This window comes from Squalius cephalus, assembly GCF_949319135.1.
Source record: "Squalius cephalus genome assembly, chromosome: 24".
Classification (NCBI taxonomy): Eukaryota; Metazoa; Chordata; class Actinopteri; order Cypriniformes; family Leuciscidae; genus Squalius; species Squalius cephalus.
This window is the reverse complement of record NC_137145.1, coordinates 9,155,557-9,173,792: the sequence shown is the minus strand read 5'-3', so window position 1 is coordinate 9,173,792 and position 18,236 is coordinate 9,155,557. Positions and strand designations below refer to the sequence as shown.

The following is an 18,236-nucleotide window of genomic DNA, read 5'->3' as shown; positions in this document are numbered from 1 at the left end:
AAAAGTGTGAACATTTCCCCAAAACAGACAAACAAAAAGAATTATGAAGATAAGCGAATAAGAAAACTAGTTAGAGAAGAGAAGTATATTGTAACTGAAATGTTTTGTGCGAAACCATTTTTATTGCATGAAATTGAATAATAATAATGTATTATAAATAAAAATAAATATTAATCATATATATATATATAAATTATATAAAAGTCTTCATTATATATATATATATATATAAGGAAGACTTTTATGTAATTTATATATATATATATATATATATATATATATATATATATATACACACACACACACACACACATATATATATATAAATATAAAATTATAATTTTAAATTATATCTCACAAGTTCTTTAAGTGGTTAAAAATTATATAATATTTTTTTATTAATCCTTTTTAAATAAGGATATGCGCACATGTTGTGGCCCATTCTACTGTGATGCACATCATTAGTTTTAATGGGAATTATTTAAAATATAATAAAATATAAATTTCTCTTATTGCAGTTTTTCACTGTTTCTACTTGGAAATTTGATTATGATCAAATATTCTCCAAACAACAAATCACCATTGCTAAACCCACACTGGTACCTGCCAGTAAACTGACTGCATCTACTGATAGGGTGTTCACTGTAAAGCTACTATATGTAGTAACCTTAATTCACCAGCAGGTGGCAACGGACCTAGCTTTAAACCTAAGCAGTCATTAACACCAAGTTAATTAAGTTTTCCCTGAGTGACTTAAGCACTAATGATCTGGTGTGACCTTTAAGTGTGACATTAGCTCTTACTTTTTTCACAGAGGGGAACGTCTCCACTCCATGTCAGATCCCACTGGCACATCAGGATCTCTGAGCCCTGCAGACGGAAGCCTGGGTAACACTGGTAGGTAATAACGGTTCCATGGGTCAGGTCAGGATGAGATGTGCTCTTCCATCCATTAAGGATTTCTGGCAGCTCTGCGCATGTGTCGTTACGTGGCACTTCTAGTATTTTGTTAGTAGAAGGAGAAAAGAGGCATGATTTTTCTATTTTTACCATTAAGTTTTACATGTTAATGAAACTGCTGAGAAAACAGTTGCCCATCTCAGTCCTTGCCAGTAATGGCCACTGCCAGTGCCAAGCAGGTTGGCACTGGGGGACCATCACTTTCCAATCATGATTCATTTAGGAGAATACAAGCACTAGATGAACAGACATATTAATTTAGCATTACTGTAAGTGCAACTAATATACACTTACCAAAGAAATGCACTACAAAGCCATTGTTGTATCCGTAGACATTGGAGGCTGGATCAGATTGAAACTGGATGGTCACGTCAGCCATAGAGGTGTAGAGTCTGAATCGAGGGAGGAAACCACTGTACTGGCCCAAGATGTTGGCTGTGAGGTCATCACCATCATAAAAGGTCAGCAGGTCATTCTTCCCCAGATGAAGACTAATAAAACAACACACATGAATGCACACCATTAATGTAGCACAGGTCTGTTTGTGATAATTCGTAGCTCATTGTTTTGACAAACTCCCGCCATAATTTTACATTAACATATAATTTATTAATATTATTTTATAGAAATAATATAATATAAAATCATATCATTTCATCTGTTAAATAACCTAATTGCAAAACTTCATCTGATTGTTTAAAGTGATTAAAGTGAATGCTAAATATGCTATTGCTGTTTATTTTGTATTCCACAAAACAAAATCATACAGGTTTAAAGCAAAAGGACAGTAAATTCATTTTTGGTGAACTATCCCTTTAATTAAGAAGAATGCTGCCATCCTAACATAAGAAGCTGTCACTTGACCAGACACATTTTTCCCCAGATGGTTTGTTGACGTCATTCTGCAATTCATCTTCATTCCTGAACTAACATGAGTAATGCAATGGAAAAACAAATTACACAGCCTAGGCATATTTTTACATAACAGTATCCTTGCTGAGAATCAATCATGTTTTCCATTCTGTCATGCTAAATGGCAATTAAGGCCAATGTTTAGATTCCTCCATCTATCGGGAGGCTGCATTTACCTCTTCAGTGGGGAAGTGACATTTCGCAAAGAAATGAGATTTATTCCGTGTAATGTTGGAAAGCAGAGAGGCAGAACCCTCAGGGCCGTCACACAGCTGTCAGCCCTTCGGGTTCTGTTGTTTGGGAAGGTCACAGATGAGCTGTGTTAATATTCACAGCCTGTCAAGAAAAACCAGGGGTACAATGCAGAGTTATAAATTAAGAAGGATATACGCATCCTGATGATCAGCTTAGATGGACTGAGATGTTTTGTCCCCTTCTTCCAACAAACAGGCTCATTGTTAAGACTATTCACCCAGGTCTGTGTGTGTTTAGAGAGTAAGTTTGGAAGATGCCGTTGAGCAGAAACCAGTAAAGCTGAGCTAATGACGCATGTTGGGACACAGAGGCTCTGGGTTCAGAGATAGTGTGTCACACTCAGCCTCAGGAACACTTGATGACTGGTGGACCATTGGTCTCTTTGGAAGTACAAAGGGGAGAATGTCAGAACAATCGAAAAGTTCGTAAATTTTACTTCTTCTTAATATTATAAATAAAATTTAGTATGTTGGTTTTGAAATTCCACAGTCTTTCCAAATCAGGGGCCTCTCCAAAACCTCTTTTGTCATCCTGACAAAGCAATCTCTTGAGATCAAGCCAAACCCACCAATCACAGATAAACTTCCTCTATACCAATACATCCTAAAACCTAACCATGCCAACCCAAACCTACCTATACTGCCACAAATAAGTCCACAAAACCTACCTATATCACTCTAAGCCTTCCTATACCATCCAAAACCAATTCATACCACCCGAATACCCACTCGTACCATAAAAAAAACACTAATAACTCCACAAAACCCACCAATATCACTCTAAATCTATACCTATACCACCAAAAAACAATTTATACCAACCCTAATCCCCAATTGTACCACCGCAAAAACAACCAATAACTCCACAAAACCCACCAATATCACTCCAAATCTACCTATACCACCAAAAACCAATTCATACCACCCTAATACCCACTCGTACCATCTCAAAAACCGCCAATAACTTCATAAAAAAACCACCAATATCACTCCAAATCTACCTATACCACCAAAAACCAATTATACCAACCCTAAACCCCAATGGTACCACCGCAAAAACCACCAATAACTCCACAAAACCAACTCATTTCACTACAAACCTATATAGAGTGGATTAGTCGGGTTTCAGAAGTAAAAACTCCATAGGGAAATTGATTTTGAACAGTAACCCTTTAAAGACAGACCTACTTCGAGCTACGAGGTTGTTAATCGATGATATTTGCTTCAGCTGAAGCCGTCTGCCCATATTATTTCAGCTTATTTGTAAAATAATCGTGTTTAACAGTGGAATTCCTGGTGAAAAACTACATTACCTATGATGCTGTACAGAAAATTACACCAATCAGTCGAAAAAAAGCAACAAGTGCCAAAAGATCTTGTTAGCTCCACCCACTCCCATTAGAGTCGATCTCTCTATGCTCAAAATACTTAAATGCTTTTATATATATATATATAAGCATATTTTGCAATAAACTTACAATATATTGTTTGTATATATAAACATAATCAAGATTTGTAAATGAATAATTTTATATTATTTAGCTTCTCCATTGTTTTTTATTTGATTATGCTGTATGCAATGCTTCATTGTAGTTCTTTCCCTCAAAAAAAGGCATTAAATACACAGCCTTGTACCTTTGTATTTTTGTCCGATTTTCAAATACTTTTTCAAGCTTCAAATCAAAGTCCGTAGTGTTGTGATTAACTTCGTAGCTGATTGTCTTGGTTCATGGCTTATAACTCTTTAACAAAAATCCCTATGGGAAAAATGAATGAAAAAATACTTCCAAAACCAGTGCAGATGAAAAAGGGGGTAGGCACTAACGCACTCTATACCACCCAAAACCATTTCATTCCACCACAAAACCTTCCCATATACCTCCAAACCTTCCTATACACCACTAAAAATAATCCATACTACCCCAATTCATAAACCACAAACCTCAACCAAGAGCTGCCTAAAACCCAACCATATTACTTCAAACTTACTTATACCTTAAAAATACTAACCCATACCATCCTAATACTCACCGACACAACCCTAAACCGCACCAAAACCCAAACAATTCCATCCTAAAACCCAACAATATCACTTCAAACTTACCTATACTTTGCAAAAAACCAACCCATGCTATCCTAATACCCACCCACACAACTCCAAACTCCCAAAACCCACCAATATCTGTGGTTTTCTGTTAAAGCTCTATTAAAAATGATTGCCTTGATGTTGTCTATGCTACTTTTGAAAGATGTAAAGTGCACATCCCATAATCAGTCACTGAGATATTGAAGGAGCTCCACTGTCTTGTAGTAGCATGTGCAGGTTTGATCCCTGTCCAGGTGTTCAGCCTGGCACCTGTATGCTGCTGGCCCATTAGTGCTCTGTGTTAATGAGTCCGTGGGTGGCCTCCATGTCTGTGCTCAATCAATTAATCATCTGTCATTACACACACTGTTCCTCTGTAATTGGAAGGTGGTGAACAGTACCAAATGCTAATAGAGAAGTGAAAGCATTCTCATTAGAGGAAAAAAGCCACACACACAAAGCCAGTCCTAAAACATAACCATCCATCCCTAGGTTCAGATACTCACACCAGGACATCCAGCATAAATCTCTTGTCCTCTTCCACATGTAGACCCCAGATACAATCCTGACCTTTGTCGTACGCTTCAGGCCAGTTGGGAGAAAGCACCACACCTGCCGAATCTGTTATTTCTCCACTGCACACCGCTGTAAAACACAAATGATGCATTGAAGTCCTCCTGGGAAGTTAGTATTTGCAAAATAAGAAGTCATAATAATGACATCAGATGCGTTAAAATCACTTTGGTTGGAGCAAAATGGCGATGTACCTTTTCTACATAAAATTCAACAAGATTTTTTAACTCTACATCTACAAAATGATGAATAAAGAATGTGCATTGGGTGTGTTTTTGCTATTTTATGTTTTATAATTGATTCGTTTTTTTTGTTAATGGAACCATTATATATTCTATCATATTTGTACAATGCTATGGATTTTGTACATGCAACTTAGTCTTGTAAGTTGCACTTGTAAATGAAACGTACAAATAATTTATTTGAACAAATGTACCATTAATGCAGACGCTGCATCCATTGCCTCTGACATGTTTTCAAACCTGTATGACTTTCTTTCTTCTTCGCAAAAAAAAAGAAGATCCAAACAACATTTCAGTCCTTTGACTTTCATCATAAGGACAAAAAAACCCCAAAAAACGGGGACATTCTCAAGAAAGCAAGTCGTAAAGTTTTGGAACAAGTGAGTATGTACTGAATATTTCTGATGTCACAAACTACCTTGTAACCAATCATGTCAACAAGTGGATCTCTGAGCTGGTGTGAGTGAGTGGAGGCGGGACTAATTTGCATATACATAGAACCGCGTATACTAAATGTATATGGTGTAGAGTTACATTCAAGCTATTTTACAGTATGAAGATTTTTTTTGTTCAAGGAAAAAACATTTAAATATGTAATTTTGGTGATCAAAGATGAGTTTTAAGGCATAAGATTATTGACTAGGACTTTAAACTAAAGATTAGACTGTTGTTCAATCGGACATGTCATCACAGACATAAAATCACCTCGGCATGCTGGTTCCGTCTCATTCCATTGTGGATTTTCATAATTTACACATTCCAAAATAACAGCGCCCTGCTCCAGCGTGTAACCCGGCTCACAGGTGAACTCCGCCACAGAACCAACTCCAAACGCAGGATCACTCGTGGAGAAATTCCCATACTTCACAAACGGCTCGTAACAGCTGCCCTGAGCAAACGCTGAAAAACATGCAGAAAAATAAAACTTTAATACAGTATCGGTCTCTTTATATATAATTAACGCAACAATACAACAGTGTTCATCATTTTGTTTATCTCATAGACAGTAAAACATGTATGCATTTATGTAATTGGTAGAGCTTTTATCCAAAGTGACTTAAATTGCAATCAAGGTCAAAAATAATTCAGTTCATTCACTCCCTAGCAATCTAGTATTTATAGTGATATTTCAGTGGGATGTTCGTAGTCCTTGGTGATGGTTAACATGTAACTCTATAAATATACCCAGAAACCTGTTGTTTCTAGGTTACATCTGTTGTATCTGGCCCTCTCTTCTTTTGCTATAACAAGTTTGTTCAGGTTCAGGTTCAGAAGATAACAAGCTTCTTTTGTTAAATGACTGGAATACATGATCGGCTCATGTCCAGGAAATACAGGAAGATACTTGTACCTTCATATCGGATGGCAGTGCCAGTGCACGTGCCCGTCTCATCACTGGTGAATTCCACAAACAGATGCCTGTCGGTGCTGGTGACCCCCTCAATGGGCAGATACTCCACTGCATACGAGTCATACAGGGGCAGAGAGTCAATGTTACTCCCATCCTTTATGAGGAGCCTAAAAACAAACAAAAGGAAGTCTGCATCACTAAAGAGTAAATGTGTGAACAGATTTCTTTTTATAAAAAATGGATTATATCATATTGATCATTTGAAACTTTGATGAATGGGCCTGATGATATTGGAACATGTTCCCCTTGTAAGCTTTGTATATTTACTTACTACCGTTCAAAAGTTTGATGTTGGAAAGATTTTTTAACGTTTTTATACTCATATACCCATTTATATATATATATATACAGTATATGCTGATTTGGTTCTCAAGAAACATTTATCATTATTATCAATGCTAAAAACCGTTGTGCTGCTTAATATCCTTGTGGAAAATGAAATCATGACACATTTTTTCACATTCTTAAATAGAAAGTTCAAAAGCACTGCATTTAATTGAAACAGAAATCTTGTAAATGTATTTACTGTCACATTTGATCAATTTAATGCGTCCTTGCTGAATAAAAAGATTATTTCCTTTCAACCAAACCCCAACCTTTTGAATGGAAATGTATATAAATCTAGTATATAAACTGGCAACAGCCAACTAAAATAAAACGTTTCACATGTTTTGAATAAAATAAAATAATTGTAATTAAAGAGTTTTGTCTAAATAAGGATGTTACTTTAAAATAAATTTTGGGGAATATTTAGTAAAAATATTTGAAGTAAAAATACAGAAAGCACATGCCTGTCATCGTCCTCAGCCAGTGCCACTTTCTCAAAGTGAACGTGTATCCGATGGCCCTCAGGGGCCTCCAGTACCCAGTGACACGTCAGATTGTTGCTGTAGTTTCCAGGAAACCCCGGAGAGACAATACGACCCTGAGTGGCATTTCTCATCGTCCCCCCACAAGCAACTAGGCATGAAAGACGAAAAGAAAGAGAGAGAGAAATTGCTGTGAATTTGCTGCATTCAGTTCGCTTCATTTTCATTATGCACGGCACAGATTTACAACAGACTGCAGACTGGAATAACATGGGTGCATTTAAATGAAATAAAACACAAGTCGTATTTTTTTATGTGGAGCAAATTTTAGGCAGTAATGTTAGTGTTTCCTCGAATACCTTGACACCTGGGATCTCTGCCACTCCAGTAGGGTGTGGTGGCATTTCGGCACGTGAGGGAGGCGGGGCCCTGGAGCTGATAGCCATTCAGACAGGAGAAATAGGCCACGCCCCCAACCTGAATACTAGTGACCGATACTTCACCATTATCAGGGGCCATCGGGGATGCACAACTCAGAGCAAAGGCTGAAGAGAGAGAGAGAGAGAGAGTGAAGCAGAAATACATGGCAGATGACTGTGTCAGCTCAGAGTAAAAAAAAAAAATTTAATAGATCATGTTTTAAATAAACAGAAAGTATATCATCAAAAAAAAGCAAATTAAGTTGGAAAAGATCTAAACTTTTTTCTCTCTCTCTCTCTATATATATAATGATTCTCTCTATACATACATACATACATACATACACACACACACACACACATACATATATATATATATATATATATATATATATATACACTGAAAAATAAAATGTATGTTCATCACGTGAGGCAAATTTATCATCACTTCAATTTTATTTTATGGAAAACATTAAATTTAATGGCATTTTTAACTGTGCATTTAAGATACACATACTGTATCATCACTATGTGTGTAATACGGTAATTGTAATACTTTTAGAAATTGATAGTTTTATTCAGCAAGGACATTAAATTGATCAAAGATGACGGTAAAGACATCATGTTGTTTCAACCCAACTTTGGGTCAAATATGGACAAACCCAACCATTTGTTAAATTTTTGTTAGTTTAAATTTTTTAACCCAACATTTGGTTTTGTCCATATCTGACCTAACATTGGGTTAAAACAACCCACCATTTTTTAGAGTGTACTTACATTTAATGGGAATTTTATCTGAAGCAACATACAGTGCATTAAAGATACACATTTCATGACTATGCGTGCTTCCAGGGAATTGAACCTTTGATCTAAGCTCTGCTAGTGTAATTGAGCAGCAGGAACATAGAGTTAAGCAAACGAACAGAAAGTATGCTTAAATCTGACCCAGACTTCCTTCCTCTGCCACTAAACCGTTCAGGTGCTGCATGGTTAAATGTTCGGAAGCAACATTTAATGTCCAGCCGATCTCGCCAGCTGTGAATAACAGGCCCTGCTGAATCTGTTTCCATGGCGATTAATGTTCCATAATGCCCAGTTGTTTAGTTATTATTAATAATGACTCAGTTCAAGCACAGCAGGGCAGATTTGTTGCTCAGGGGTTACGACCAACAGATGCCAGGGCTTTATCTAACACTAATCCAATCTGTCTATCAACGGACAGAGAGCCACTGACAGACGTTTCCATACAATGGAAAGGGAATTAAAATGGCAGAACAAAAGCGTTCAGGTCAGTCTAAAAAAAAAAAGAAACATAATGGATCATGATTTAAATAAGTACATTGAGTACTTATGATTTAAATAAATTTAAATTGAGTCTGAAGATCAAATAAATATAATATAAAATAATATACAAAAAATATATATATTTTTTCTTCTTATACATTAGCTTAAAAATAACAAATATCAATTAGTGCAAGCATATAATAATATCTGAACATAACTAATCTTAAACGAGCCTTATTTGCATAGAAACACAACGTCTGCAGTGAAAATAAGGACAGTGACTTGATTTAAATATCCCAGCACTCTTTCAACAGCAGCAAGCACGCTGGAAAGATTAATATATTTTTGCATTGACATACCGCATGCTGAAATGGTGCAACTGTTTACTAAAATCACATCTTAATTGCTTCATTCTGCTAGATGTTTTGTGTAAAATACTGGCCAAAGATCATCACATCACGGGGAGGTCATCATATGCTGAGTGGTCCATTAATTTAACCGCTTTTGCGAGTGCATCAGTGCTCTTCATGGCCTCTGCATCTCTCTGCCTTTATTGAGCCCCTGACCATTTGAACAGAGCATTTAACCCCAGCGCATAAATATCAATAGAGCACAGTGATGCATTATAGCTCTCTCTCATTTAATCTCTCTCTGGGAGAAACGCTATTGATCTCGGTTTAGCAGCAGGAGCGGAGTTCACGTGCGTTTTTAAATGCATTTATACTCAACAGGCTTTTGGCCAGCAACTCCATCGGTGGTTCCTGCCAAACCCAGAGGATGCTGGGATATTCTGGGCATCAAAATGACTTTGAAAATGGTTTGATCTTAGATATAGTTTATATATAGTATGAGGTCAGTATTTTTATATTATATTTTTTTTATATAAATTAATACTTTTATTCAGCAACGACACAAGGATTATTATTAGCTACATAGTGTTAAAAAGTACATAAGACCTGTCTTTTCTAGTATCTCTAGCCAGGCTGCTTCCATGAAAGCTGTCTCGCTGACAGTGATGTCTCCGAGTTCTGCCCATATAACAATACTGTCTCTCTGAATGATCCATCTGCCTGAAAATAAATGTCTAGTGTGCATTAGGACATTTCTTTGCCCATGCACACGCACACGCGCACACACACACACACACACACACACACACACACACACACACACGCAAACGCACACACACACACACGCACACACTTCAACATGTTTACACTGAGTACCACCATCAGCATCAATCCCCTGAAGGACTCCAGCCTTAGAGATGTGTTTTATTCCTGGGGCTTATTTCCATGACATTATATAAACCAATCAGTACTAATATTTGTTTATTGGTCTGTACACAAACCTACTGCAAATTAATTTTATCTCTTAATATTAAGGCAAATTATTAACACTATTAGCACAAAAATGAGGAGGGTATCACAACAGTGAGACTGTACCTCTATACCGCAGAAGTAATAAGCCAGGCCGAGCGGGCCATTCACTGCTGAACCGGACTGAGATCTGGTTACTGGAGCTCCGTATCACCAGACCCCTGGATAACACTGAGTTGTTGGCCAGGATGGAGGTCACAGGTCCACCCAGATCCTCCAGAACCGCCTCCATCCCATCATCCAAACTCACGTTCAGCACCTGCAGATCAGAATATTACAGACTTGCATGATTGCATCTGTGAAGATACTTTCTAGAATCAGCTCAACTGATAGTGTGTTTAGATGCACTTCAGTGGGTCCAGAATTGTGAAATGGAGGTTCCTCTGATCGGTTTCGTTGCATGTGTCTCTGAGATAAGCATATTGACCAGCGGTGTGTGCAGCTCTGTGCTGGTGTGAAGTGTTGAGCTGTCCAGTTGTATCAGAGCTACTGATACTGATACAGATACACACACTGATATGTTTTTACAAACTGCTGTGGGAGCAGCACAGGAGCTACACAGGTGACACAGTTTTCTTCAGACATACATTCACTTAATGAGTAATATTGAAGATATATTTGGACCAATACAGGCTATCTGGGGGAAAACAAATGCATTTACTTCCCTCTGCAGTTTGTTTCGAAAAAGGTGCCATCATTTTAAATATCAACAGAACAGATGGGCTAAACAGAAATAAATTATTTGAAAAGGTTATTAAAGGAATTTTCAATAACTTTTCACACAGGCTTACCTTTAAAGGGATGGTTCACTCCGCAGAAAGACAATTCTATCATCATTTACTCACCCTCAATTTGTTCCAAACGTGTATGGATTTCTTTCTTCTTCTGAACACAAAAGAAAAGATATTTTGAAGAATATGGGTAACCAAACAGTTTATGGGCCCCATTGACTTCCATATTGACTTCCAAAAATACTATGAAAGTCAATGGGCCCCATTGTCATTAACTGTTTGATTACAGACATTTTTCAAAATATTATTTTGTGTTCAGCAGAAAAAAATTCATTCTTACAGGTTTGGAACAACTTGAGGGTGAGTAAATGATGACAGATTTTTAATTTTGGGGTGAGCTATCCCTGTAAGTAGGCTATTAAATGAAAATACTAAAACAAAAATGTTTTATTCATTAATTAAAAAATGATTCAGGAATCGGACCACACTGGTTATGCTGAACGGTTTTTACTCACTGAGAAGAATCGGCTAAAAATAAAAGATTAATTCGTTCGGTAATGGAGTAGCCTACACTGGCGCGCCGTTTTGATTCACTAAAAAGAAAGGAGTCATTCGTTCTGGAATCAGAACAAACTGGTCGCGCGCTTTGTTTTGTGCTGTACATCTAGGAGCGGTTTATGCTAGTAGTTTCGCATTGCCGGAAGAATACACGTTTGAGAACGGTTAGTAGAAAGAAAGAAATTCATTCGGTTCTGGCATTTTTTTTAAAGGTGAAAATTGGTTCTCACCACAATGGGGACGAATTGCAGGTAATTTTGACGACAAACTGTTATTCTGTTCTGGTTGCCACTGTGTTGAAAACTGTCACAGCACGATATACACAAAACAGTATAAAAAAAAAATTTAAAGAGACATACAACTTTATTCCATCATTCACTTCTGTGGTAGCTTCAGAAAAAAAAAAGTTTACATAGACCCCCTTCACTTCTGTGTAAGTTAGGCTACAAATGAAGCCACATAAACGATCGTCTGACAGTGAATGAAGGAGCTGATAAATCTGCTGTAACAAATTTGCTTAGATTTGAAATTACATGTATGATAAATTTAGGTTCATTCTGGATTTCCAGAGCCTCTGCATTTAGCTTTCCTTTGTGATGTGTCGGTCTCGCACACCGAGAGGTAGCCTATAACCATCCCTGATATGCTTGCTTTATGTCTCCCTACCTTTTATGACACCTTTTGGAGGTGAAATTATTATTAGCTGACAGCAATCTCTCCAACTGCGACCATTACTGAAAAACTAATTTCAGATGTGGTGGCTAGACCCCGAAACTCTCCTCAGGTTCAAGTGACTCCTTTCTGTGAATATTAGCTAATTTGCTCTTCCATAATTTGAGTTTCTTAAACTCAAAACCCAACTGAACAAGTACAAAGGCCTTAATTTCCATAAACTGGGTCTAAAAGTGTGTCATCAGATGATCGGTTGAGGCTTCCTGACCCCTGAGCTGGTATAGAGTTATCAGGGCAGTGCGCATGGAATAATATGAGCACTGTCATGGTCAACACACAATTAAAATAAAATGGTGTTGAGAATCTTAATGGTTTGTGGCCTTTCACAGGATCCTTTGTGGACTCCAGCAGAACAGTTTGTGGAAAGTTAATGAGGGTCTAGCCTACAGAGCTCTGGACCCTGGAGGGACGGCAGTGTGAATAAAAGGTACCTCCAATTACAGCTCAACTAAAGGCCAATTGGGTTTCATTGAGTTTTGTCGGCGTCGATTGGCGAGTTTTGTCGGTTTTGTCGGGTCGTGCAATGTCTTAAAAATAACGACCTGTAATCTGGTGATTGTTGCCATTGGTCGCCGTCTGTCGACGCAGTATGAATTGGTCTTAAAACTCCAATTTCAGAAACCCTGCTCTGACAATATGATACTGACAGGATTTTCTACACTACTATTCAGAGACGCTGCACAACCTCAAATACAGCGCAAATATGCTGCTTTTTTCCAGTAAATTAAACACATAAATGGCTTGCTACTAATGTTGTTCATCAGAGTCACTCAGTTAATCACTGGTTGCTCATATGGAAGCTTGTGATTAATGATACACATGCATTTTGTGAGTAGTACTTTACTAAATTAAACAAAAAACATTTAATTAATTTATTTGTATATTGTTGCATATGGTTAAAGGGTTAGTTCACCCAAAGATGAAAATTCTGTCATTAATTAATCTCCCTCATGTCGTTCCAAACATGTAAAAACTTTCATTCATCTTCACAACACAAGTAAAGATCTTTTTGATGAAATCTGAGCGCTTTCTGTCCCTCCATTGACTACCACTTTGATGCTTCAAAAAGTTCATAAATAGATCGTAAATCTAATCCATATGAATTGAGTGGCTTAGTCCAAAATTTCTGAAGAGAAATAAACTTTATATGATGAACAGATTGAATTTAGGCTTTTATTTGCATATAAACATTCATCAACTCACACATCAGTTGTGGTAAACCGAAGCTCAAGCATGCCCACTTGACGGGTGAAAACCATTGAGGTTCATTCTTGTGTTACGCAGCACGTTTGAGCTTCTGCGAGAACCGATTAGGTTCTTCTCGTGTGTTACGCAGCACGTTTGAGCTTCTGCCAGAACCAATGAGATTCATTCTCGTGTTTTACACAGCAGGTTTGAGCTTCTGCGAGAACCACTGAGGTTTGTTCTTGCGTGTCAAACAGGTTTGGTTGAGCTATTTATGTTCGCTGATCAATGTTTAAATGTGAATAAAAGATAAAAGCCTAAATTCATCTAAATCATATAAAGCGATCGAGTCTCTTCAGAAAATTTGGACTAAACCGCTCAATTCATATGAATTGGTTTTACAATCTCTTTATGAACTTTTTGAAGCGTCAAGGGTCAGGGTGAGTAATGACAGAATTTTCATTTTTGGGTGAACTATCCCTAAGTCCAGTTAGATTAAATCATGCCACATCCAAACAGTCTGTCAAAAAAGACTTAAATGCATTTCTTTCTGAAATAATTTCATCATTTGTCAATGGAATTGCATTCGTTTTAGACAAATATGGGTATAATGCATTTCCCCTCTTCTGGGGTTGGAACCCACAGACTTTTGGTTAGCTGTCCAGATCTTTAACCATGGGCTATACCATCCATGTTAACATCTTTCTATCACACTACAGCATCAGAACACCTGCAGTTATAGACATTCTAACCTCTAAACAGTCACTATCCAAAGCATATTTCTCAAACTCGGAATCTGCAGAGAAATACATCAATATTCAAACAAACATGCGGCCAGTGTGCCTTTAGCATCCCCCTCAGAGCATGCACATTTCAGAACCATCGGTTTAAATTGGCCACCTTGAGAATGAAAAATGTCAGGAAAGAGCAATTTTTTTTTGAAGAAGAAGACTTGTTTTTTTGCAGGAAATCAAAAAGCAAACAGACGATCAGCTGATGAAACATCACATCTAAAATGTAAAAAAAGTAAGCATCACATGTATGATTCAGTACAGAACAGATCCTCTTGTTCCTTAGAGAAAACCAACATAACCGCTGTACTGTAGGGCCTTTTAGAGGGAAATTGTTTCATACGAGCAGCTGCGCTGCAGTCAAACACACTGATACATACGAATATGACTATCCTCCTGGAACTCCATACGGAAACTTTCACAACTTCAGACTAGGGGCCTTTATTAATGCCTGAGAGAGTTGGCAGCATCTGTCTGCGTGTCTCTAAAACTTTTACGTGCGATGTTCTGTCTCCTCACAATCAGGTTTTAAATGCGCTTCTCTCTGTTCTGATCAATCCAAAATTAGAGGTCTGAGAAATCTCAGTGCAGTCGATCGAACCGTATCGAGTTGGCAGGCTGACAGGAATGATAAGTTCCATCTGATTGCATGAAACGCAGTGTCTATGGTGCTTCATTTGCTCAAAATGAACGGTTTGTTCTCTCTTGGCTTGAGTAATGAAGTAAGAAATTTTCTAAATCCTCTTTAACAAGTGCTTTCTTCCAAGAACCATTTAGAAGAGCACATAGTTTTCTTCTGGTGTTCATGATAAAAGTTTAACAAGGATATCATCCTGCGATTTAAACGCGAGTACACTTAATGTCTTAATTATACCTCTCAACTTAGAGGTCACAAATATCATTGATTTTTATTTCTTTTATTAAACGATTTAACTGTGCTATTTCTTTTCTTTTTATTCTCAATTTTATTGTATTTATATTTTTGGCACACAATCAAGCACTGTCTGTCTTATCTATAGCAATTTATTTGCATATAAATATGCATTATTTTATTGCAGTGCCCTGTTTGCAGTTGTCAGGCCACTCAAACTACCCTTGCAATTTAGGAAGTCAAACATTTATTTCATAACCACGTAGATATGCAGAATGCACAGATGAGAAATATCTTGTCATATACTGAGCCTTCAGACACAGGCTGGGACTTTTTCATTTCTGTGTGTACACTTATGAAATTTCAATGTTAAGTGTAAAGCAGATGGAAATGACACTCTGTTGCCCTTGAGAGAAAAAGATGTGTGAGACGCTTCTCCTAATCTGCATATGATAAAAGCTTTGGATGAAAAGATACTGACCTGAATCTCAACACCATAACCCAGATATACAGTAACCAGACAGGTGCAGTGCATGTGGGAATCAAATGAGACATCCAGAGGGAGCTCTATATAACCCTCAGCTTCTGTGAAGTTCATGTCGCAGTGAGCTGGAAAAAGAAAGACAGAGCGAGAGAAAGAGCATCATTTTAAACAATCGCCCCTTTTACAACTGTCTTATGTTTGGTTGGCCGTGCACTAATCCTTCATTAGCTCTGACGCCTGTGCATTGTCATAGAGTTCAATACATTGCTTCAAAGTAGAGACACGTCAAGCACATCTATCTGACTACAGTATCTGTCTGTTTATATGTATATATATAATATATATATATATATATATATATATATATATATATTGATCTATATCGCTCTATCTATCTATCTATCTATCTATAGATGAAAAACACCCCTGAAAAACAGGCGAATCTCCACATAACACCAACTGTGACGCAACAGTTGGGATCATTAATATGTACGCCTCTAAAAATTTGCATATGCCAGCCCATGCTCAGTGCCAGGCGGAACTGCGCAGCCGAATCATTAGAAGTTCTGCAGGTGAAGAAACAAGCGAGGATCATAGGGAAAATGGCAGATCTATCTATAATCGGATACCGCTACAGTTTAATTCAAAGTTGTTAGTTGCTCTACCCATTTCACCACGGACTGTTTTTCTAACCTGGAACAATATCAAGCAGCCAGGCATCTCTCGGCGTCTCAAACAGACGAAGGGGGCAATTTCAACTAACGTTATATTCCCGCAAGCGGTAAGTAGGGATTTTATTAACGATAATTTACACTGTGTTATCTAGATCCAGCGCGATATTGTTTTTTCCTCGAGAGACATCGTGGCTTGCAAACGAGCGAACGAAGCATGGCAGTTGCTCAGTGTTTGGATGTACAAATGAACACAAAAGTATTTTTTTAGTTCCTTCATCCGAGCCTCTGGAGAACCAGTGGGTTATGTGAATTTCTGATGTGTAATTGTTCGACAGATAATCTTTCTCTCAAAGTCGTTCAACACTGTTTATGCATCAGTAAATCGCGTTGCAGTGATAAGATCTTCATTCACGCGATCAACAGGCTGTCATCTGCTCAATGCTGGAATAAATCTAAATACTTAAAAAACTTCTCATGATTCGTTAATCCCGATAGCTGTAATAGTAAAAACGTATAAAAGCTGTAATAGTAAAAGTTTTCCAGATAGTTCTACATGTAACGCCAGATATTTCATATGCAAGCATGTCAGCCAATCACAGCAGTGGGCAACAACACTGAAGTCTCTCAGCAGACACGCCCCTTCAAACAGAGTGTTCAAATCAATGGATGAAATTAGGCTAGGAAATATGCCTTTTATTTCTAAATTATAACAAATTTTGATCTAAAAAACATACTAACATTATAAGGGCACCCCAGGAAACATTATAAAATAATAAAATAATCCATTCTACGGCACCTTTAAGTTATATTAACTGAATGGAATTAGTACTATTAACTTTATTTACCCAAGTTATCTTAACAATAAGTTATTGAGTTACTTGGACACAAATCAAATATTTTTTTATGCTTAAATTGTTTGAGTTAATAAACTTAAATGATTTAAGGCAAATTAAATCGGTTTCCTCAAACGTTTGAGTTGAACTAACTCATCAGGTTTTACAGTCTATCTATCTATCTATCTATCTATCTATCTATCTATCTATCTATCTATCTATCTATCTATCTATCTATCTATCTATCTATCTATCTATCCATCTATCCATCCATCCATCCATATATATGCATCCATCTATCCATCCATCTATCCATCCATCCACATCCATCATAAAAGTACCTGAGTATGTCTCAGAGGAGTACCCTGATGTGGTTTTCTCTTCTGGCCTTTGTGGTTCTTTCTTAAGTGCAGTTGACAGAGACAGTGGTGGCAAAGTAGTTTCCTTGTCAAAGGCTTTCCTTGTTGTTGTGATGAGAGTTGTTATTTGACTGATGCTTGTGGGAGTGCTGGTTGGAACGGTGGGGTTTGTGAGAGGTTGAGAGGTGACTGCTATCTTCTCTGATGCTCTACTACGGCTTTTGCTGGGTCTTCTTTGTTCCACAGATGTTGCCGCAGTCATGGTCAATGTGGTCGCAAGGTCTGAGAAGATTGCTGAATCCTCCTGAGGCACCAGAAGTGAATGTTCAGTGTTAGATGTAGAGGTAGAGACGGTTGGCACCGTGTGTGGTGCCTCTTTAAAAAACTGCTGATCTCCCTCGAAGCTCTTGGTCAGCAGAGCTGAGTGGAGTTTAAGCAGTCTTAGGTTAGGGAGGATTGGTACTGCATCTGTTGTGAGCTGCTGGATGTCAGTTGGTGGCTCCTGTTTACTGGTGAAATGGTCAAACTCTTTCTCTGATTCTGACTCTCCTCCTCTCTGAGTTTGTATGGTTCCATCTTCTGCAAAAAAATCCAAACAGATTGAAAATTAGTACTAGACAACCTAGTCTAGTCTAAGTCAGGGCTTTTTAAAATGGTCTCCACAGACCCAAGGGCCCTTTTGGAAGATT

The 18,236-nt window shown here is 37.5% G+C and overlaps 1 protein-coding gene across 1 annotated transcript in view; it reads right to left on the bottom strand.

The window, feature by feature from the left end:
- sez6a (seizure related 6 homolog a) overlaps positions 1-18,236 on the bottom strand; it is a 41,984-nt gene that overhangs the window by 3,480 nt on the left and 20,268 nt on the right. Inside the window, exons 2-11 of the mRNA XM_079861412.1 lie at positions 17,530-18,126; positions 15,679-15,806; positions 10,396-10,588; positions 7,607-7,792; positions 7,230-7,398; positions 6,379-6,545; positions 5,733-5,927; positions 4,719-4,857; positions 1,255-1,451; positions 804-998 (exon numbers count right to left, since the gene is read on the bottom strand). Coding sequence (XP_079717538.1) covers positions 804-998; positions 1,255-1,451; positions 4,719-4,857; positions 5,733-5,927; positions 6,379-6,545; positions 7,230-7,398; positions 7,607-7,792; positions 10,396-10,588; positions 15,679-15,806; positions 17,530-18,126 — 2,166 coding nt within the window. The remainder of the gene's footprint in view (positions 1-803; positions 999-1,254; positions 1,452-4,718; positions 4,858-5,732; positions 5,928-6,378; positions 6,546-7,229; positions 7,399-7,606; positions 7,793-10,395; positions 10,589-15,678; positions 15,807-17,529; positions 18,127-18,236) is intronic.